The following is a 24,794-nucleotide window of genomic DNA, read 5'->3' as shown; positions in this document are numbered from 1 at the left end:
ATGTTTCAAGTTTCAGATATTTTAGAAAAGCCTCAATAACTAGAAATCTAGTTATCATGAAATCTAGTATCATGACTATCAATCAAAATCTACTTCCAATTCCATCTGTTTGAATTTCATAATGGAGTGATAAATATAATGGATTCTATAAAGATGAATTTTTGAAATTCAAATAGATGGAATCTTGATGGCGGCCGCAGGAAAATATTATTCCAATAGCCAAACTATCTTGATATTAGTAACAGTAGGTCTAGTGATTATTGAAAAATTAAGGGAACCGTCCGCTTTAAATCCTACAGTCGTCATGGAAACTGAAGATTTTAAAATCAGTTTTCATGGATATACGTTCACGAACGACACGTCATCAACAAACATTGAATTTTTGAATTTTTAATTTTCACAGAAATCAATATTTTCATTCTGTTTCATCGGTCTTCTATAATCCCCTTTGAAGCTTGAACTGCACGTCTTCACGCTTGCATAACGATTTCATTAATGCAAGATTAGTGTTAAGTTTTGGCATGAACGTTTGGAAATACAGTAATATCGATTGATGCGAGAGAATTACAGATGGAATTTAGTAATAGAATTTGAATTTCGTTGAACATGATCGAGAAATTGATTATCAATCGACAAATTTCAACACTATGGAAGACCCTTTTCCTGTGATTGTGGTGAATGGGAGCTGACGTGATTAATTCTGAGATTTTTATCATGAGATCAAAACAGTTTGTATGATAGCTTTTACAGTTAGTTATTATTGGGGTGTTGAAAATTGAAAACCAAACTCTTCAGCATAGATATGACAAGTTTGACAGCTTCTTTCAAAGATTCTCGATTGATAATGTTCGGTATACCTTATGAATTGACATGAAAGATCTCAGTGAATAGGAAGTACAGTATTTATCTTCATGAACTCCAGATATGAATACCACCGTTAAGCCTTCTTATTGATGATTTCCCGCTATCCAATAAAAAATAGCCTCCTACGTTTCTAGCCGCTACCAGAAACTCTTTTTAATCTTGTCTCGATATCATGGTCTACCCGTTTTAGTATATTTTCTCCACGTCTCTTCTCATTTTTCACAATTTCCCTGTTGAGAAATAATAGAAAAGTCCTCTGATGAACTCTTCTTTCAACAATGTTTCTATACTCAAACCTCTGTTTCATCACATGAATATCCCTTTTCAATACATCTTCAAACAACTCTATTGTTTTATTCTCCAGGATTTGTATTTTTTTTCTGGTCAAACTGAGAAAGCTTATTATGTTTCAGTTTTCAACAGAAGAACACGACTTTACAATCTCGTTTAACTATTTTTATAAACTTCATTCCTATAAGTTTCCACGTTCAATGTTTACCAATAAGGGAACAACTATACAAAGTATTGATGACTAGTATGTACCCGTGCTTCGCATAGGCGCCGACTACAGATGGCTGGGGGAGCATCAGACCTCCCAACATTATCGAAGAACCCACTTGTTGTGATAGCAATTGTACTCACTAACTCAAGTATACAATAACAATTTACACTAGAAGAATCTAGTATTTCAAGTATTTTAATGTTACTATTCTACAAAGGATTTTAATGTATTATTAGTTTATTTTTCTGTTCTTGATTTTTGTTTTCCCATTAATTATTACTATCTCAATATTTTATCACAATATTTTATCTCAATATTTATTTTGTTGAGTAACAACAAACCAGCGTATTCAAAATTGCTTTCTTCTGAAATAACTCCCATCACGAAGTTACCCTCATTTTTCTCTACTGACAATCATTCCGCTATGTTTGGAGTTATCATGTTAACTTCATGTGAAATATTATAGTTTCATAGTTTGAAAGTCAAAGGTCTAGTTGAATTTATCTTTAATAATCGTTTAGACTTTAGACGATACTTAGTAGAGATATAAGAGCCTCTAAAAGCCTTCATGATTCTTTGCAATTTTCACCCTATCTCCAAAGAGACCCTTATTTTTTTTCATTTTTGATTCATGCATCATCGGAGCTCCAACTTTTGAATTACCCTTTCAATTTTTTAAGAGGGTTCTCAAAACAAAAGGGTTGCAAGTACTTATAAATCTTCCTGGAAAAGGAATCTTCGTCGTTATCAAATTGATTGGCGTTGCACATCAAAGCCCAGAGGATATTTCGATCCTAGGTCACGGCAAGAACATTATATTAATGTTGGATGAGAGTGACCCTAGAAGCAAGTCTATCATGTCGCGTGATCACTCTGTTTTCAGAGTGATGGGCCATCCATTCCGTAATTGGGAATTTAATAAAGAAGAATTTTCCCCTCGTGTCCAAAGACACCCCTCGAATTAACTGGTTGTCTTGTCTGGCAAAGATTGATAGAAAGCTCTCATCGCTAAAAAAAACCGTGGATCTCTCTATTGATTGAGTAGATACAAACCAATAATTTTAGGAGTTAGCTGTTTATTAGAATAGGACACTACTGAAATACTAGTTTGTATTTTTTCTTGAATCAGGGCCCAGTTCGTTTGAAATGGCCTATAGACATCACAAGCGAACTCTAACACATATATCACGATGAGATCATGAGGAACTATTTCAAAATTCTATATAAAATATTAAAAAATTTCAACTCTGTTCAACTGAATTTCTAACGCAGCGAATAGAATTTTAGAGCATACATTATCCTTTATATTTATATGTTTTCATTGACGTCTAGAAAATACAAATGATAAACGATCACATTTCCTATGTAATATGTTTTTGACAGTATAATAGCAAATCAAGTTCTAAGTCACAGTATTTTCTATTATTATTATCATTATCATGTTATATCATTCAATTTGAATTTGATCATGGTTCGATAATAAAATCCACAATCACTGCCCCTCTTCCTAGTGTTGCTTCATATTCAGATCTGATAGGTCATAAAGTTTAAAGATTCAGTTGCCTTGGTCAAGAGACAGTTTTGCTCTAACAATCACCGACACAGACTCAGCGAAATTCAATGTTGCACCGCTTGTTCCGATCCCCAATTGTAACAAAATTTCGATTGAGGTCTATCATGTAAACAGTTATTGGGGTGAATGCAAGGGCATCATCAATGAGTGGAGAAACCTCCAGGACAAGAGGTTTAGGACATAGATTACCTTCCGTAAGCTTGGAAATAATCGAATTTTGATTTGGTGCACGTTGCAACCTTCCAGAGGCCCAAACTCTCGGAGACCTCAAACTTCGATTTTTCTCTCCATAGTGTAGAACATTTCGATTGGATAACTCAATTTTCTTTCATCCATATAAACTTGTGATACACATATAAACAACAGTGTTGGGCTAAGGCCTACACTTTTCGGACATTCAAACATCAATGTTTCTGACAAGCTTTTCCAGGAAAAGTAATCTCTCGTTTTGGATATATTTCTTACCACCCAATCAAGTGACCTTCAAACGTTCAAACACGTTTTATGCTTGAAACTAGAGATAATGGTTTGAGGAAGCCATCCTCAGGAGCGTCTCAGTATAATATATCTATAAAAATATTCCACTTCGAATTTTACTGACAACAATATAATATTCAAATACAGAGACAACAATTAATTCATCTCCAAGGATTCAAACTCAATACGTCAATCCTCAGTACAGTTTCACAGTTTATAGATTTTTTTTGTGTACTTTCCTTGTTTTTTCTCGATTACCGTCTGTGAGTTGAACGGATAAATAGCGGAAATACTCAGCCCATGTATTAAATACTAAGCTTTATCATGCATTATTTCCAAATCGATACACCGATAGGATGATCCAAAGCTTAAGCTCTTGGAACCGACAAAGCTGATAAATGTTCATGCAACTCCTAAAAGAATAGATAGAAAAGAAGAATAATTGTGAGAGAGGAGGAAAATCAAGAAATTTATCTCTATTTCGAACCGCGTGTTGAGTCAAATCACAAGGGAATGCTCTTTAGGAGTCTCTTTCCCTTCATTTCTATTCCCAAATGAATCAAGATCTGTGAAAATCTTTCCATAGGATAGAAGCTTCACTACTAATCGTATTGACGCTCACAATAGAATCTGACTCAATATTTTTTATTCTTGGAGTTGAGTTTAAGAGAAATGACGATTTTAATTACATAGGTCTATTCAAAGTTTAACTCATAATCTTCAACAAGCACATGTAGTGTTGTGATTTCTTCTTTCCATTCTGGACTATTTAGATATAACTCAGTATTGTTGGGAATTGTTATGTTTAAACCACAAATAATTCTAGATTGTCAACATTCGTACAATCAATGAAAAAAGAAAGGTCCTTTCTGAGTTGATGGGACAAACGAGTTGCTTTAGCAATAACTGTGCTTTAGCCAATATACTTAGATTCCTTTTTTCGGAAAAAATACTCATTACACACTTGTGCTTAATATTGTTCTAAATTGGTATATCTGAGTGATAATAATCATTGATAAATGGTAATTATTAAATACACTTTTGAAGATTCATAACTGACTAAGTTAGTGAAGGAATAGAATCTTATTCGCTTAATATCAGTGTAATATTGTGAAAGTATAGAAATAATGCATCATTCGAATCAGTTCAATATCCCAATACTTGATTATTATCACCAGTTTAAATGTATGAGAATGAAAATGAAATGAAATGAAAATGAACTTTATTCTGCATTTGAGTAATACAACATTTAAAACACTAATAGTTTCAGAATTATACTAGCAGCAATTTTTTATAGACGCTGCCAGTTTACATTCATCCTATATATAAATTTCATAATATAGAGGTAAGAGTTGCTAAATAAAATACTTTTTTTTTACTTTTTCAGCTTTCTTAAAAAATTGAGAAAACTAGTCTCTTAGTTGAATAATAATTATTATTTTCCTTATAACTTAGTATTGATCAAAATCATACATTTCTATAATTTTTCTCATTTACAAACTTTAGCATATTAGAACGTTTCTTATCAATAAATTGTTTTATTCAGTACTCTTTTTTCAACCTTGTTAACTTGTCTTATTTCAATTATATTATTTCATGGCTATCATTAATAATTTTGAAGATGAACTAGCTAATGAATGCTATGACACTTTAATAGAGGATTTATTTACTTTTGATCCCTGCAATAGTGCAAACCGAGCATGCATTAATGATATTAATATTCTCCAAATGAACATACGTAGCATAAATAAGAACTTTGATGAATTTGCATTTATGATTCAGAATAGGAAAGTTAATTTTCATGTAATTATATTAACATAGACATGGATTAATGAGGAACATTCTTTCGATTTCTCTCTAAATGGGTATTCATCTATTAATCAGCCAGGGAATTTGAATAAATGTAATGGAATCTGCATATTCCTGAAAGATTTCTTGTGGGTAAAAAAAATTGATTATGTACTTGATGAGTCGAATTCTATCATACTTGATGTTCAATTGCCTAATCAGGCTGTTCAGCTGACTATGTTTGCCATTTATAGGTCTCCGTCTACGAATATTGATCTCTTCATCGATGGCTTACATAATTTTCGTGATCATAGGAATATCGTGCTACTTGGTGATCTGAATATAGATCTGATTTCCAACAGTAGAACAACCAACGAATATTTTAACAATATGTCCACATATGGTTTTAAATCGTATATAAACAAGGCTACCAGAGTACAGCTCAATTCAGTATCATGCTTGGATCATATATTCTTAAAAAATACTACATTCGATTCAAATGAAATCCGTGATATTATTTTTGAAACTAATGTAAGCGATCACTACTCTACATGTCTTCAACTAAGCACGCCCATTGCCGTGGTAACCGAAGGAGTTCCAAATCACAGAGTTATGATTGATTTTGAATCTCTGGTGGAGAGATTGAATTCCGAAAAGTGGTTTGATGTCTACTGCGGTGCTGCTGAAGAGTCCACTATTGTTTTCATTAATAAAATGAATACATACATACAAAATGCCTCTACAAAAAAATCAATACCTCACAAACTCAGACCATTAAAAAATTGGATTACTAAAGGACTTATTAACTCAATTCGCACTAGAGATAAAATGCACAAGATGCTCACTAAACAACCATTTAATACCAGGCTCAAAAGAGAATATACCAAATACAGAAACTTATTAAATAATTTGATAAACAATGTAAACTGAAATATTACAAAAATAAAATCAAAGAATCTAAGGGTAATAGTAAAAAAACGTGGAACTGCATAAATGAGATGATAGGCAGTAAACAGAACACATCTAATCCTGTAATTGACCCAGAAGTCTTGAATAATCATTTTGCTAATGTAGGTAGAATCTTTGCAGAGAGATTGAAAGCATCCAACAGCAACAATCGCACACACTCTGCACACAGAAATACTAATTCACCGCATTCTTTTTTTCTATTTCCTACCAACAAGGAAGAAATTTTACAATTCATTGCCTCACTTAAAAACAGTTCAGCTTCCGGTATAGATGGAATATCAAACATGACTCTCAAAAGAATAGCTAATTCTGTAGCTAAACCGTTAGCAGCTATTATAAATAAGTGTTTTGTGGAGGGTGTTTTCCCTAAACATTTCAAAGTAGCCTCTATCGTCTCACTGTTCAAGTCTGGTGATCCTCAAAATCCATCAAATTACCGGCCGATCAGTCTCTTAAGTGTTTTTTCCAAAATAATAGAAAAAGTTATTAAAAGCCATCTGCTAACCTATCTAAAGAAACACAATATTATTCACAAAAATCAGTTTGGTTTTCAAGAAGGTAAATGCACAGAAGATGCTATTGTCAAACTTGTGGAGATCTTATACTGTATAATAATTTCAATAATAGGAAAAAGACATTGGGAGTCTTCCTGGACCTGAGTAAGGCATTTGACACTATCCCACATTCTATGCTTCTGGAAAAACTGCAATGCCTAGGCATAAGAAGTGTACCCCTGGAACTTTTCAAGAATTATTTACAAGGTCGTTCCCAATTTCTGACTATGGATGGTGTTACAAGTAAAGCTAATTTATCAGACTATGGGCTCCCGCAAGGTACAGTTTTATCACCAATTTTGTTCCTCATCTATATTAATGACATGCTTAACCTGGAAAAAGAAAATTGTGAAATTTTATCATATGCTGATGACACTACTTTACTATTCACCACTAACTCCTGGAACGACATGAAAAGAGTTAGTGAAAATGGTCTCAGTAAAATTAAGGCATACTTGGATCACCACACTTTGACATTAAACACCACAAAAAGTACTTATTTAACTTTCTCTCCAAATCAAACCGGCCAACCTAATCAATTCAACAATATTAAAATTCATTCACATACCTGTCTTAGTAACAGATTGGTGAACTGTGACTGCCCGATAATAGCGAGTGCTACAAAAACTAAATTCTTGACCGCCATCTTAGATGGGATATACTGATAAATAGCTTATGTCGAAGATTGAGGTATCTAATTTTTAAATTTCACAATATTGGTATGCTAAAGAATAAAGATATTTCTCGTCTAGTTTATTTTGCTTATGCCCAATCAGTACTGCAATATGGTATAATAGCCTGGGGAGGAGCCAGAAACATCCATCTCAATGAATTATTCACCATACAAAAATTTTTAATCAAATCAATTACTTCCAAACCAAGACGTTACCCCAGCAGTGATCTTTTCAATGAGTTCGAAGTATTAACTGTCAGACAATTATATACAAAGAGTCTTCTCTTATATATAATAAAAAACAAAAATAAATTCAGACTTCGAGAGACTATGTATGATTTGAGACCATCTAGCATTACTTTTCAGAATGATCGTACAGTGTTGGACGTGTGCTGTAGGCAGTTTGTCTTCGTAGCTAAAAGACTACTGAATCATATACCTTTTGATTTTGTCAATTTCAGATTAAACAGTAGAACTAGGCATGAATTGGATAAATGTATTGTAGCATTCAAGCTCAATTAAAAACTATTTTGATACAAGTAAAATTCATTTACTATAGACCCTATACTTTCTGTATTCATCAAAGATTTTCTCCTTCCAAAGTTATAATAACCTTTAGAAATAACAAATATCAAACTTTTTTGTAACTATTGAATAATGTATTCTTTTGTAGTGAATACCTTTCCCTCTTATTTTCAATGTTTTTTGAACTGATTCATGAATTAAACTACGTGATTTTCCATTTCTTTTTATATTGTATATAAATTTCAATATGCTAAGCATAGTGGATACTGTTTACATAAATTATATGCTATGATTATCATCATTTTATAATCATGAGTTGTGCTGCTGTTCAATATTTGTAATTTATATTTTGTACATTTCTATTTTCACGAATTATTGCAATTAACTTTAACTGTCTGTATATTTAATATTAATTTCTTTCATTTTATAGAGTAGTTTTTCAACATCCTGTTTCCCTCGATATTGTTATTACCGGTATGTTATTTATAGCGGCTCATTCCTGCGCTCAGGTTAAACCTTTGCAGGGATTTTTTCTTCTCAATGTGTCTTGTAAATTGTCATATAAGGATTAGGTTAGACAAGTTTTGTGAAAGTGTTGTATTTTATACTGAAAATTTGTTTTTTGAAGAATAAATGATTTTGATTTTTGAAAATGAATAACAATTATTATCTGCGGCCATTGCTGTACAATGATAATAATTTTATAAGAAAAATACTGTTTACAGAGAACGAAACTCAGAGTCAAAATTTAGAGTTAAAAATTTAATGTCAAATAACAAAACTAAAAAATTCAGAAACATTGAAACAGTTCAAAAAGAGAATACAATTCATGAAGAGATTACAATGGGGTAAAAACTACAATCTGACATGTTAAGATAAAACTTGAAGTAAACAGTCTAAATCATGTTGTTGAAACAACCAAGGTTTTATAATATTCGTGTAATTTGTAAGGGAGGTTTTCCTCCTGCCATCATTAGGTATGTAATGTTATACAGTTTCGGACCTAGATGAACAAATGATTTCGCAAAAAGACTGGAGTTTATTCTAGGTACTCGTGAGATGGAACCCTCTATTCGTCTTTCAGAAAAGCAGGGTCTAAAAAACCCATCATTACCACTACGCAAAAAGAAAATTCTTAATACTTTAAAAGCAAATAAATGCCGAAGTGGGAAAATACCCAGTGATTGGAACAAAGGAAACGAAGGCTCTCTTCGATTTTTGAAAAGTTTTATCCTAATAAAGTGCTTCTGTAATTTTTGTAGTGGACTGAAATGTACTTTCGCTGCTCCTCCCCAGCATACAATGCCATATTCTAATTTAGAATTTATTGGAGCAAAATATACGGTGCGGAGGATTTTTGTGTTACACAGGCCTCTTAAGTGATAAAATTTACATAGGTCTCTATTAATAATTTTCTGCAAGGTTGCTATGTGGGTGTTCCATTTAAGAGATGAATTGATAAAGATTCCAAGATATTTAATGACATCTACTTGCTCTATTGGGGGACATTGGCATGGAAAATCATATCTACAACTATTTAAATGAAAAATTATTGGTTGAGGTAAAATTTTAGGTGTACGTAAAGAGAAATTGATGAATTTTTGATGAGTTTTTTCAACATTTATTGCCAATCTGTTTCTGAGATACCAGTTCTGGAGGAGCTTACAATCCTCATTTATTTTGCTGAACAAATCCTCCCATGAATTGCCCGAACTAACTAGTACTGTATCATCTGCATAGCAAAAAATGTTCCCATTCAATTTAGCATCACACAGATCATTCACAAAGATAATAAATATTAAGGCTGAGAGCACTGAGCCCTGTGGTAATCCTGTGTTAACTGTTAGAAAAGGGCTATGTGTATTATTTACTTTCGTACATTGGGTTCGAGTGAGAGAGTCGTATCCAGTTGATTTCTTTTTTGGCATGATTTTGATTAGATTCGGTGGTAGGGTATAAAAATAAGGAATTATCACGATAATGTGCTTGGAAAACCTCGTTGTAATTATCTGGTGGGTTATGAAAGCGTGTTTATTATGTTCCTGAGTAGATCATCTTTGACACTGTTGGGGACTCTTATGAAATATTCATTGAACTCTTTTGCTATGAACTGTGAATCCGTAATAATTGTATCATTATCCATTGCTTTCATACTTGCAAAAGTTTTGTTTTGATTTTTCCTCCCCGTTATTTTATTAACTATTCTCCATTGAGTAGTTTTATCGTTAGCATTCCTCTCAAATAATTGGCTATAGTAATTTACTTTAGTAACTTTTATGTCATCTGCAAGCTTGTTTTTAAAAGTGAAGTAATAGTTTTTCAACTGCAAGTCAAAAGGCCGATTTTTTTCTTTATTATATAGTCTATTTCTTCTTTGCAATCTTCTGTGAATGTTGCTCGTAATCCAGGAAATAATATTTTTAGCTCTTGTTAGAGAATTCTCAGGCCTAGGAACTAAGGAACTAATCATACACTTTTCTAAAGTTTTGTAAAAATTTTCCCACGCGTCATCAACGTTATTATAAGATTATAATTATTATCAAGTTGATATAAATTATTGGATGTTAACATTATGGAGGAAATACCATAATTCTTGATGGAATTATTAACTAAAATCATGCTTCCACAAGGATAATATTGTAGGTATTAATCTCAAAAATCTGTGCCAGTGTGGTAGTGGACGAGAACACCCTCTCCACCAATCACAATCCGCCATGCTTCAGTTTTACTTCATGAACCAACTAACCGGAAGATATTAAAACTTTGAATAAATTTCTCAAATACTCTAGCATTTGGAACTGCCAGTCATGATAATAATAGGAAGTAATTGGACAAAGGAAAAACTCTTTATTGTGAGTGTAGCGTTGTTTGATAAGACAAACTCTCGTCATTATTACAGTTGGTCATTATTAGGTTGCAACATTATTTTTCATCAGTCTTACTGACAGAGTATTCTGTCATGAATAATTCCTCGATTCAATTCATGTAGTGATCCAAATCATGTAATTATAAACTCGTGATCAAATCAATAGAAAAATGAATGATCAAATACATATCAAATTAATGAACAAATACATATCAAATTCATGAACAAATACATCAATTTCGTAACGATCAAGTGACAACCGTTATAAAGAGCGAATCCAGTCAATGAATATCACTCAGTGTTGTGAAAAAATGTAGGTTCTGGTACGCAATTGGCGGAGAGGGGTTTTGAGAGTATTCAGAAGGGGGGGTCAACACCAGGAAAACTCTTCAAATTAAGGCTGAAGCAGGATGTTTCAAGTTTCAGTATTTGGGAGCAATACACAATTTCCATTTTTTCGTAAAAAAATCATTTTTTGCTCAAGAGATGCCGGTACGTCACAAAAACAGTACTACCATCACTGCTAATAGAATTTCATATTCACTCTGATGCAATCAACTCAAATAAGTTTCTCTTCATGCATCGAATAAAACTCATCTCATGATTCATTCTTTATCAAATCTTAGAATAATACATAGACCGTACAATTTTATGATAAAAATAATTTATATGTACAGTATGATGAGACGTGAGCAGATTCAAGAAGTACTATTGAGCAATAACCTAACATGAAATTTATTGCTTTTATTGCTCACATGCAAATGGTTCACCTTGCTCCCCTGCATAACTAACCCTTAGCTAGCTGAAATAGAAGGTTGGTCCAGAATAATATAACCCTGCAATCCTGCAAACTCCACCAAACTTCTCGTGATTTCAACTCTAGTTCAGCTGAGATCTGCTTGAGCCAGAAATGCTACGTGCAAGCGTCGAACAATACAAAATATACAATGTCACCATTGTTCAAAAAACTTTAAAACTTTCGCTACTGGTACTAGCGATTATACTTACAAATTATGTTTGCTAACAATTTTCAGCTTTAGTTATAAAATACAGATGGGAGATGAGGTCTCAGATAGTTCCAGCTTCAACCTCTACACGATTCTCTTCTGCATTTCAACCTTTCAGAAGGAATCAGAATATTCTAATTACAGACCTCAAACAGATCATTTGACATTGACCTTCGTGTTATATTGGCAAACACAATTTTACAAGGAAATGATATTACATAAAATTTAGAGCAGTGGGCCTATTGTATTGTCCTTATTATAGAGTCAGTTTGCATCTCCAACAGATGCATCATAAAGTAATATCAAAAGTTACACTTGATACAGTGCTTTTCAAAATAAAGCGTCCACAAATCTATGAGACTGGTTCTGGTCTCGAAGATGGAGGAGTGGAATGAATTATGGTCAAAATCATGGTATCTTGGAATGCTTCATTCAATGATTAGATTAACACATCGTCAAAACTTTGTGAGCTATGTGAAAGATAATTATATATGTTAGATATGAAATAAGCTCCAATATGGAACAAGCTCTACATCGGAATACCTATTTTAAAAGACAAAAAATCTCACTGAAGATTCTTATGGAATGGTTGTTGAATGTTCTACTGGATTTGAACGATATCATTGAGGACATAGTTACTTTCTTTGTTGGTCAGTTTCATTGGAAGCTGTCACTCGTAGTATGTAGGCCTACGGTATATGCATTTTCTTTTATTTGCAGTAGTGATTTTTAAGTCAGTAATGCTTTTTGAGACTGAATAGTAATATTAAAAAATACGATTTATGTTTCTCAAGTGACAAAGATTTTCTAGGGAGAAGGTTTCCATTAGAAAGCCTAAAATCCACCTGTAAAGATAATCTGCATGATGAGGAGGTTGACCAGCCTCCTCTGTTCCGTTTCATTTGTGCTGTTCCGTTCCGTGCAAGAAAAGGATCGTTGGTTTGCCGCTCTTTATAGGGGCAGTAAATTTCAACACTTAGAAAAGGACATTTTCGCTCACTGCCTCTAGGATTTTATTACATTCTCTTGCGTGAATTTTACGACGACAGATCGTGCTGCTCAGTCGGCCAGCGCCAGCCACCGTCGGCCTTCACATATCACTCCACCTAATAGCATCTGGTCTTTGTTATGTGTCGAGAGTTGAGATCACATGAAATAAAACCTAGCTTCGAATGAAATTGCTCTTTTCCGCGAATATCAACGCAGCACAAGTGGGTGGACAGCCGTGATAAACCTCATTGGAGAAGTTTATGATACGTTGTAAATTGTAAAAGTTAGATACAGTAGAACAATACAATGTGAGCCATGATGTACGAGAAACTAACACATTCTCACCAGTGGATCAGGAGAGGGGTAATTATAACGAGAATAGAACAAAATAGTATCAAATCGAATTCGAGTTTAGTGATGTAGTTGAAAACTGGAGTGTGTTATGCTAAAGATAGATTTTCCCATACAAAAAGTAGCAATAACAAAAGGCATGTTAGGTTTATAGAGAAGTGAAATTAGGTATCTACAACAAGATAACAATAACCAAATGAATGCTAATCATTCATTTTTTATTTTTAATTTCTCATTCCCAAATATTCTATTCTCATTTATGCAGTAGATGCAGAACCTTTCTATGTTGAACAGTTAGTGATGACTTCGAATAATTAAAGTACAAATACTCACGTCAAGTTCTAAAAATCCTCAGATGACAAACAAAAATTGAATTTAGCTGTTACCAGTTTGAAGTATTGTTGAGTAATTGAGTAAAATAAACTCTTAATTGTATCTCAACTGTGGACTCGACATTGCCATCTGAAAAGCTGCGTACAGACTTGAACGCCATGAACACGTGCATTTAATTTTTCATCAGCTGATGCTACGCTTATTTTGTATCTTACTGTTCCTTTACAAATACATATATACTCAGCTAATAAAAAGTAAAATGAGTATTCGTGTCGCTCAATTATGTACGCAGCTCAATGAAAGACTGTGCTGATACCCATAAAATCAAAAGCTCTGATATTTTTCCACAAAGACAAATCTTCAAGGGGCAGTAAGTTAATCATTTGGGTCTTTTGTGAAGGATACAGCTTCTGGAATATCCTTTTACAAAAAGTGTTTCATCCTACGCTCTGGAACATTCCTTGTTTGATTCCAATTTGATTCTTCAATGAGATTTTAATAATTCAATCAAATTTCTTTTGTAAGGCTATTGTATCTCAGCTTAAAATCTCTAAATTATTCCACTTTTTTCTCTTCTTGAAAATCACAGCTTCACTCTGTGACTGCTTACTATGAATGTTTTTCACCAAAAATGTAAGGACAAACAAAAAGTATAATGATAACGGTTTATTGTGTCAGAAAATTTTATGAATTGGAATCTCATATTTTCAAACCAGGCAAGAATTCTGAAGTATTTTTCTGATTCAAAGACTTGCGAGATGTCATATTTATCAGGGAGAGAGGAGAAATCCCTGATAATATTTTTATAATATATCTCTGTTCAGGAGGATTTTAATGAAGATCTTTGTTTTTCATTTCCACATAAGAGTGGTTCAATTTGTCTCATTAAATGATAATATACTTTCTATCGCTTTGCTTTGATATTGAACTGTGTCTCTCGCCTCATTTGATGTCTCTTGCCACACTATCGAATATCATCCGACATCGAATAAATATAAACAAACATGCATCGTATTCTTGTTGCAGATGAGCAGTGTGGATCCGTTGTTGGATAATACACAGACTTCGAGTATTTTCCTTGAGAATAGCAGCAGCAGCAGCAGCAGCATCAGGTTGAATGGGACAAACGAAGATGCGTTTTTCGATTACGACTACCCGAGCCTGGAGGTGGTCGAGCCTCCGATCCAGGTGGCACTGGTCATCCTTTTCTCGGTCACCGCCACACTCAGCCTCAGCGGAAACGTCACTGTCATAATCGTCCTCAGTCTCGGCAAAAGGTGACTCACTCCACTCAATTTATCGCCGACAATTTAATTTTCCACCTTAATGTTCGTGCATACTGGAAGAAACGAGTGCAACGAGTGAATTATTGCTCTGTAATGGCTTCGTAAATTATTGCATGGCAAAATCTGCAGCATTCCAACTTGGCATTAGTGGGTACATCAATTTATTATACCACTCTCTAGATAGTCGTGTATTAAAATTTTCTTTCCGTGTGGGAGGTGGGAACACTGATGTTCCCCTCTCACAAACTGTATTGAATGCTATTTTCTCATACATGATAATATCGATTCTCTCAAGTATCTAGAAACCTCTTCCTGGCTATAATTTTCAACTACAAACACATCAATCATTTTTGAATTCAACAATAAAAAAGATATCTAGAGAATCGGAATCCATATAGGTATCTTGATAATCATTGAATAAATTGATAATAATTGATGAGAATATCTTTCTGGGATAATTTCTTGCAAGATGAGTTTCAATCATTCTTGGAAATACCTGCTAAGATGATTCTTGGAATCATCTCATTCAATTATCTCAGTTCCAAATTCTCAATTTATCTTTATTTCATTATACATTATCAATTATCCTATAATCAAGACAAGTCCAAAAAATATCGTAGCACAACACGACGTGGAGTATGATAGGAATCGAATTAATCATCAAAATATATACTACTTGATATAGTAATCCAACTTGAATAAAGTAAATTGATATGGAGTGAGTGATGATATGAGCTCAGATCAATATTGAGAAACTGACTATGTCTCAACTTATGATATAATGTCATGCCCTCATGCTCATCTAATCGGAGAGCATGAGATCTCGAAACTTTTGGAACTGCACTCCAATAAAATTGTTCTGCAAGTATTCCTGTAAAATTAAATATTTTTGCAAGTATTTTGAACTTTCTACTACAGGTTGCTTTGCTAAGGTTCGTTTTAAGCATATAGGTTACTTGAACGGGAAAGAGGTAAGGGGTTATCTTTCAATAATGGACATCATAGCCATTGATCATCAGATCTATTTTTCTTTTCATTACCGTATGGCTTCAGTTGAATTTTCAACAGAGTTACAAGAATACGACTATAACGAAAATGACACCCGCAAGCATTAATTCATTCACAAATTATTCACTGCATTGAAGAAGGTAGATAGATATTAGGACAACAGGTTGGAGAAAACTATCCCTGTTTCCCGTTCAGCATTCAAGGCGCTACTATGCAATCCCGCTGCAAGATTTTCTGACAACTTTGACAGCGCTGAAAGTCGTTTTTCATCCAAACAAAATAGACTAGGCTAGTACTAAAAAAGCAGATATACTTTTCTTTTGTCTTGTATGGTCTTCCCTTGAAAATACAGGAATGATGATCACTAGCCTATACATGACAAACACCCATCGCCTCTTCTATATTATTTGATAGTACCCAGTTCATTATTGGAGGATTTGATTTGATCTTCTCTATAAAAGGTTACTTTAATCAGTAAGTTTCATCTGATCAAGTTAGTATGACAAATTCGACCGAAACTTTGAAAAATGGTTGACCAATTATTGACAAACTCACAACTCAGGTTTGACTGTTATATAATATTTAAATTCAGAAGAGTCAATAAATTGGCTATCGAGTGATGATTTGAATTATTTGACTTGATGTATACCTCTGATGAGATTCAATCTGATGTAACTTCAATGTGAACTATTGAGGCACTATCAGGAGCACTGAGATCCTATGTAGACAAAGCGTCGCAAACGTCGGAGTTGAATCCGACACACTAGTCACGTCAAAGTAGGAAAACTCTTGAGAATTCTGTGTTTCCTATGACTGGAGAACTCAATAATTACCCAAAACTAATATCTGATTCTGACTCGTATGTTTGGATCGATATTCGATTCACATATACTCTACATTTGGAATGAAATGGAATTGAGGAATGAAGGAAAAGTAATTTAATCATTTATAATCGATCGTTTTCAATAATGCCAATATTTTACCTATAGAGGTCCACGTTAAGATGGCAGTTGAGAATGATAGGAGAACAGCGTTGACGATATCTGCTTTGCCACTGCCTTCTATAAAGGATAGCTGATACCGATATATCTGATGTAATATTAACTGTTCATTCTTGTTGAAAATAATCAATTATATTTGATTCGTTGAAAGAATTCATTATTTGAAAATCATTTTATAATACATTTTCTCAATTGAGATTGAATATTTTGTTAATTGATTATATTACAACATTATTAAAAGACTTTGCAGAGCTAGAGAAGAATAGCGCTATCTGCCTTGTCGAATGCTAGCTAGACAAGGATAGCAAAACCAATGTTAATCAAATACTGCCATTATATCGTGCACCTCACTATAGGTTTTTTGTATTCTTCTTATAAAGACATGGGAGGGGTTGATGATTGTTTTATTTGAACTTCATTAGTATTAATAGATTCATTATTTTTTCTATTTCAGATCATCGAGTGATCTGAAGGCGTTTCTCATCAATCTTGCAGTGTCAGATGTTACAATGGCAGCCTTTTCAATCCCCTTCACGTATACAATGTAAGTAGTCGACAAAATCATTCATTATCAACTTTCCAATCCCTTCTTGTCATTTATCTTACAAATCCTTATCGATTGAATAACAATTCATTCATGAGTGATGAACAATTTATTTATTTGTTTGAAGTTTCGAGTTTATCCTGTGACCGGTCCGATAACTCAATGATATTTTTAGCTTTAGAGAGACCTTATAGTGGGGCTCACATTACAAAGTAAGAGAAGGAATTTATAGGAACGCATTGTTGCCACTTTTTCGTTCCCACCGCCTTCTATAATATATAGATGTGACTCAAGTTATACCGGTACATCTGATATAATGGTAATTGTTGATTTTTGTAAATAATGATCAATATTATTTCTGAAATATATTGTATTCATCAATGAAATATATCTTTCCATGATTGGATAATACCACATTTTCATGAATGAGATCAAATATACTGGTAGTTATAATATTTCTCTTACACGTACAAACAATTTGGCAACAGTTCGGAGGTAGAAAAGGAATGAGCTATCTGATTTTTCCAATGTTAATCAGTTGCTTATAACGTGAATCTCAAAATAGATACAGCCAGTTATATATGTATTTTATTTCCAATTGATTTTTGAATAATCATGAACCAACTGCTTCACATTATTAACACAGTATACAGTGAAGATTGAGCTATTGCAATTGGATTTAATATTGTATCGAGAGAAACATCGATTATTATCGAATATGAAAATTCAGAGAAATACAACATGATGATCAGTCTATTCCAAGCATGAATGAGGAGGGAACGTCAATTTTGGTAAGCCCATTTTAATTTATCTCTCTTCATGCGATGAAGGTCAACATTATTTTGTTGGTTCAAATTTTGCAATATCAAATATGTACGCCTCAATATACATAGTAGCGTCGTTTCCAAATTGACGTTTCCAATACTCATGGTTATTTATCGCTTTCTCCACGTCACATTGATGCCCACCTTCATATCCGACATTATTATCAACGATCAATAATAAATTGTGGCTGAAGGATGGAACAATGTGATTAACTTCAGATAAGTGAAAAGTCATCTTATAAATATTCACCCTTCCATTGTTTTTTTCAACGAGCCATCAAGTTGAATCAACTTTTCATGTAGCCATAGTGAGGTCGACTGGAGGCAGTAGCCTATTTGATTAACATTGGATTTGCAATATCCTTGTCTTTCATTTGACAAACCAGATAATGTTATCCTTTTCTTGTTCCGCAACGTTCGTTTTTCGTCAGATCGTTTTTAACAATGTATAAATATAATTGATTAACAAGATATTCAATCTTTATGAAAATGCGTTATTTAATCACTAAGAATATATTATTTTCTTGGAGAATAAAATAATATGATTTACTATTTTTAACAAGAATTAACTGTTAATCAGGTATACTGGTATCACCTATCATCTATCCTCTATAGAAGACTGTGGCAAGATAGAGAATCGACAACGCTGTTCCCCCATCTTTCTCCACTGCCATTATATCGTGGAGCTCACTGTAGAAACTAAGTGCTAGTTATCAGTCTTTGATCTATTATTTAGTAAGAATGCATGCAGTAGTTGAAAAATTAGTATAAGAGATTAAAGAGCTCGTTATGAATATCCACATCTATTAAAGGTGAAATAAACTATTCCAGTTCCTGGTCATTCAAAAAGGATGAGGAATAACTTGTGGATCTAATAACAGTATCATCATCCATTTTGGAAATAGCTACACGAGGACAACGTTAGGATAAAGAGGGGTGCCTTGAGAGGAGCTGAGACGCAGACTGCTTTATTGATTTTTTTGGGGGGGGATGTCCCAAAAAAGACAGAAGGCTAAAATGAAGACTTTATTGTAAGAATAGCTTAGTCTAATATTCTTATTTTATGGTTTATGAGGGGCTGGTATTAGGTGCGTTAAATGGAGGAGTTTTCCACGGAAACACATGACACTATCAAAATTAGATTACAATACAAGACTCACTTGAAATAAATAGCTGATTTCAATATTAACCTTTCTATTTTTTGTTCACTCACACAAGTCCTACGAGCGAGTGTCTTTGTGAATATCAATGTCACTCATTCTTCACGATGAGATTCTTCAAATGCTCCACGTGCTGATCAGAGCACTTCTTGATGAAGGTTCTCTGAATCCAATCTTGACAAGAACGTGGAACTTCTTCCTTCAAATACCATCCATTGAAAAGGTACTGACTTGGAAGTTAATGGAATCAACTGAATAGAACTGAATAAAGGAACTCTGTTCAATCAGAGCTCGGATTGAATCCGAATCGATTGTTAATAGGAAGGCGAGACCGCGTAACTTGGACTGGCAGTACAGCTGCATTCTGCAAGTAGTTGGATCACTTCTGATGTGGCTTTTAACAAGTCATTTGTCAGTCTTTGGGGGTCTGGAAATTATTAAACACGGAAAACCTTTCAGATAAATCAGCTAGAATGTATTCCAAATATATAATATTGAAACTTTACTGAGCACTCCGTACAATTTGAGCTGTAAGCAGGGTGAAATTGCCGTCATGATAGCCAACCTCCGCCATGAAGACGGCACATGAAGAAGCAGAAGACTGAGCACTATTCAATAATTCTTCATACTTCTTCACTATTTTTTGATAAAACTCTTTTTTATTAATTTATCAAAATTTGGAAATGGAATAGTTTTGGGCCAAGCCTGTTGTTCCTTCCTAATCATGTTTATATGATGTGTGAACCTATCCATGAATAAATGAATAAAACACATTGATTAAACTGCCTTGAAAGATGTCCACGTTTATTTCTTTATTATTTATTCATGATGTCGCCTGTCTAGAGATAATTATTTCTTGTTCATCTATACTCTGTATAAAATTTTTCTTCACTTGGAGGAATATGTGGCGCAGAGAAATCAGCCAATTAGGAGGGAGATCAGCCAATTATAGTGATGAATAGAGTTATATGTGAAAGCGAAGTTGACAATTTGTTGATTAGTTTCAGTTGATTGGATGCTTCCAGAAACATTCGTATGTGTATCATGAGCAGCTGAACACTCTTTGGAGAACGCTAGCCGGTTCAGAACGGTAACATCGCGCCGCTGTATCCATACCTTCCTCTGCTGCGCATGTCCCTCCCAGTCGAAAGTCATTCTTTATGGAGTATAGTGTGGTGGAAATTCTAATATTATAATATAGCCTTAATGTTGAAGAGTGGAAACTTCAAGGGCCGGTTTCCAAGCTCGGGATTTAGCTAAGTTCTATACTTTGAACAGCTGGAGTCAGAAAACTGGCTTTCCGGGGCGTAGTCGTAGGCCACGTTCAAATTAAATTTCGAAAAACTAGAGAATTGAACATAATATAGAATAAAGAGGAAATAGTTTAAAGTTTCAGCTATTTAAAATTATTCAGGAAAGTTTCATTTTGTTAAGGAAAAACGTTTCCAATTAGAGAGATGAGAAAATAAAGATTATCATAAAAACTATGGTGGGATGCACACCGGTGAAACGCGTTTTGTGAGAAAATTTTCAGGAAATGTGAAACGAAAGTTGCTCGCAATCGACTGATAATATTAAGCAGGGAACGTTTCTTTTGTATGCATGCGCGAGTGAAACGGATTGCATGAAACTAGTTTCATGAAAGAGGGCTTCACGAAATGCGTTTCACCGGTGTGCATCCCACCATAGTTTTTATGATAATCTTTATTTTCTCATCTCTATAATTAAAAACGTTTTTCCTTGACAAAATAAAACTTTCATACACGACTACGCCCCCGTTTCGGAAACTCAATTTTCTGAGTCCAGCTGTTTAAAGTCTAGAACTTAGCTAAATCCCGAGCTCGGAAATGCCCTAAAGGATTAGATATTTCAGCCTATAACTAGTGACAATTCACAAGCTATTATTTTCTAGTGCTCCACACTTCTCTATTTCGTAACTTACTCATGAGCATGAGTTTCATAGAGTTTTGCAGAGAGTGTCAATATATTTCTAATATATCGAATTACAGGAGATACATCAAAAACCTACAGAACCTATCATGACTCTAGCGTTTCAATTGAATGTAGGATCTCGAATCCCATGGAAGAAGCCCTTCTACAGTTTTCCAGATGTATCACTCGGTACTTTACTTTCACTTTATCCTTGGGGAATTTAGCCTCGAGTTTTATCTTGTTAGGACTCATGAAGATCTTCAACTCCATGCAGTTTCACCCTTAAACATGAGTTTGTTCAGAATGGTCTTAATACGATCGGCTCTTTTCTCCAATAACAATACAGTGGAGTCAATTTGATCATATATATATATATATATATATATATATATATATATATATATATTATATCATACATTTGATTATATCATCCAATCTGCATTGAGAAATAAACTCATCACAAACAGAAAAAGAATATTACTGTATTGGAATATAATTACAGTGATAGTTCAATCAATACTTCAATTAATGAATAATCTTAACATAATCAACCTTAACCCTGTCAATCAATAATCAATCAGTCAACACACAATTTCATTCAACCCTTTAGGATCCTACAGCTTACGTGAATGTTGAGGGCAAAGAGCTAATTAGAGTGGTTGGAAAGTTGAACAGAAGCACGAGAGAAGTTAGAAAAAAGAATCGAAATTAGTCCAGTGATGAGTACTTGAACGCTAAGCTTGCATCTGTGTGTGTCCCAGCAGTGAAGAATGGCTGACAATTATACCCTCCTTGTTCTGTGGCTCGTTTGTCAGCCATCAGTTAATCCCCGGGAAAGCAAAACTTCAAACAAAGAAAAAATGCTGGAATAGAAATAGCTAGCTTGGATGGATCGTTGGAAATTGTCCTTCATGGGGAGATCATCAAAACCTCCTCCTATTAAATGAGTTATTAATGGTGTGTTGACTCTTTCAAAACTGAATGAAATTAATTATGTTGTATTTTGCCAGTCAACGTTCTCTTTCCAAAATTATGAGCATTATTAAGAGTATGTATTGATCAGTTGATCAAGTTTCAAATTCAAATTGTCATTATCATCACAAGAACAATGAGAAACTTGCTCCATGTAGGGAATCCATTGTTATATAGTATATATTCGATTGTATGGAATTCGATTGAAATGGAATTGAGTAAGAGAGGGGAGCATGATTCTCTTTCTTCAAATTAACTTGTGATTGGATATTAATAAAATTGGTGCTTGGGAAATACTACCAATTTCGCTTGGAAATACTATTGGTATTACTACCTATTTATATCTTACGTTGAAATGTAGCTAACAACTAGGTTTGAAACAAATAATTATAGTTTGGAATGCGCGATTAGTCTTTAGCTCATACTCTACAATTTACAATGACGCTTATCAATATTATCATTCTCTATGCATTGATTCTTTTCTATCTCATAACATTCATCGTTCTGAATCAACTCTTTTCTGCATTTTCCACAAACTGTTGTTTTTTTATTCTTTTATGGAACCTGATGGGATAATTGACTATCTCGTTCATTTCTGAACTCTTTATTGAACAAAATGTGTTCATTCCATAATGAGGTAAATTAATTGAAGTGTTTGAAGCTATCATACTTCATTTGTGATTAATTAAATTGATATCACAAATGGAGTATGATGTTACTCTATTACAAGGTGCAGCTAGCAATCAATTTTGTAAGCCAATCTCTTCTTCAAACAAGTTGGTGAAGTGAATGTCATGTTTTTAGATAAACAGGAGCTCTAACAACCCCACCTGGAATCAGGTTGTTATAGCTCATGTCATGTCATTTATCAAAATACGAATGCTTGGTGGTCTCTCACTGACGTTGTTATAATAATATTTCAGTTTTACCAAGCGCAATTATTCGACACTGGCAGGTAATCCGTGGTTCGCAAGGGTCTATTTTAAAACCTGACGTAATGAAATCTAGAAGAATTGAAAATAGGCCTATAAGAGTCCTCGGTTGATTGAGAATTTATGAGCAGCATTTCAAGTAAATCAGTCCAGTAGTTCAGACGTGATGATGCGTCAAACATCATTTTCCTATCCTCTACACGTGTATACGTATTTAAGCCAGTTCTTTCCTTCATTATAGTATAGAAGAAGATAGAAAAAAAAGAATGAGAATAAATTTTGAAAGGTTTGAGATATCGATGTGCGGTTTTCACCATACCTTTTCTCTGGAAATCCTGTATCGGAATCATGTATCATATGACCACCTTTCAATTGAAAAAAGAAGTTGGATTCAAAATGGCGGAAAAAAGTTTGGGTGCGACGGAAAACCTGTTTTTATCATTCGAAAAGGATCCCCAATCACCTATCTTCTAATTTCCCTTTTAAGATAAATGTTCTGCTGCTTCCTTACAACAACTGAAAGCATGACAAATAATTGAAAACTTTACAAACTGAAAACTTCATGTGATCAAATACTGAAAAATTCAAAATAGGTTTATAACCATCCTCGGTTAAGCAAGAATCTATATGCAAAATTTCAAGTTAATCAGTCCAGTAGTTCAGACGAGATGATGTGTCAAACATAATTTTCCTATACTTTACACCTGTATACGTGTATAATCCAGTTCTTTCCTCTATTATAGCATAGAAGATAATAGATGGATGGATGATCATTGTTATTTTACTAAAAGATAGTATAAGTTGAATAGTTCCCCTCTCAGAGGAAGTTTTGACAACCCACAAAACTCATTTTTCATTTGAAGATATAACGAAAAGGTACATATGACCTTATTTTTCTGCTCAGCTTGCCAAAATACCTCTCATTTCAATATTAAAATTTTCGACTGACTGTACAGTGAGCCAGTCATTTTATCAGGGCTCGAATAATTTTGAAATTTTAATTAAATAAAAATGGAAGGGAATAATTCTGTTATGTAAATATCAACACCTTTATTCAAAGACATATTAACTGCATGCGTTTTTATATTGCCGATACAACATTGATGAAACTGCAGACGTTTATTTAGCACTTTGTCTCAAAAAGCTGAAAAATCAATAATGCATGTAGGCCTAAAGGCCATTCCACACAGCACGTGGCGTGCGTGGCTGGACGCACGCCACGCCGGCTACGCTAGCCACATGCCAATTCACACCGCCACGACTGTTGCGATGCTATACCGGCCACGTTTCCCGTCAGTATGCAGGAAGATCAAAACTCCGACGGTCCCGTGGTGTGAATCTGGATTTTCTTGTGGCTTACCTTGGTTTGATGACTCCAGCAGCAGCAGTAGTAGTGATAATGAGCTGGTTTTATTGTATCCCGGTGACAGCACGGGACAAGTGGTTACATCCAATCAATGAAAAAAGGAAGACCTATGGCGAATTTCATCATTTAATGCGCGACCTTGAGGCTGACAATGATAGTATACGTTCTATACGATAGTATACGTCTAGTATACGTTCTGCGCATGCTCGGACCAAAACGTGGCCGGACACGTTTGAAAAGATCGCTCAGAGAGCGAACGGTAGCCACGCGTGACTAGTATAGCAAGCGTTGCCGCGT

General features: G+C 34.0%; 1 protein-coding gene across 1 annotated transcript in view; it reads left to right on the top strand.

The window, feature by feature from the left end:
- LOC111046567 (RYamide receptor) overlaps positions 1 to 24,794 on the top strand; it is a 121,827-nt gene that overhangs the window by 15,227 nt on the left and 81,806 nt on the right. Inside the window, exons 2-3 of the mRNA XM_022332144.2 lie at positions 14,499 to 14,749; positions 17,222 to 17,311. Of these exons, the coding sequence (XP_022187836.2) occupies positions 14,499 to 14,749; positions 17,222 to 17,311 (341 nt within the window). The remainder of the gene's footprint in view (positions 1 to 14,498; positions 14,750 to 17,221; positions 17,312 to 24,794) is intronic.

The sequence above is a fragment of the Nilaparvata lugens genome, chromosome 2 (assembly GCF_014356525.2).
Source record: "Nilaparvata lugens isolate BPH chromosome 2, ASM1435652v1, whole genome shotgun sequence".
Lineage (NCBI taxonomy): Eukaryota > Metazoa > Arthropoda > Insecta > Hemiptera > Delphacidae > Nilaparvata > Nilaparvata lugens.
Note: the sequence above shows the minus strand (reverse complement) of the source record. Positions and strands in the feature narration are given on the sequence as shown.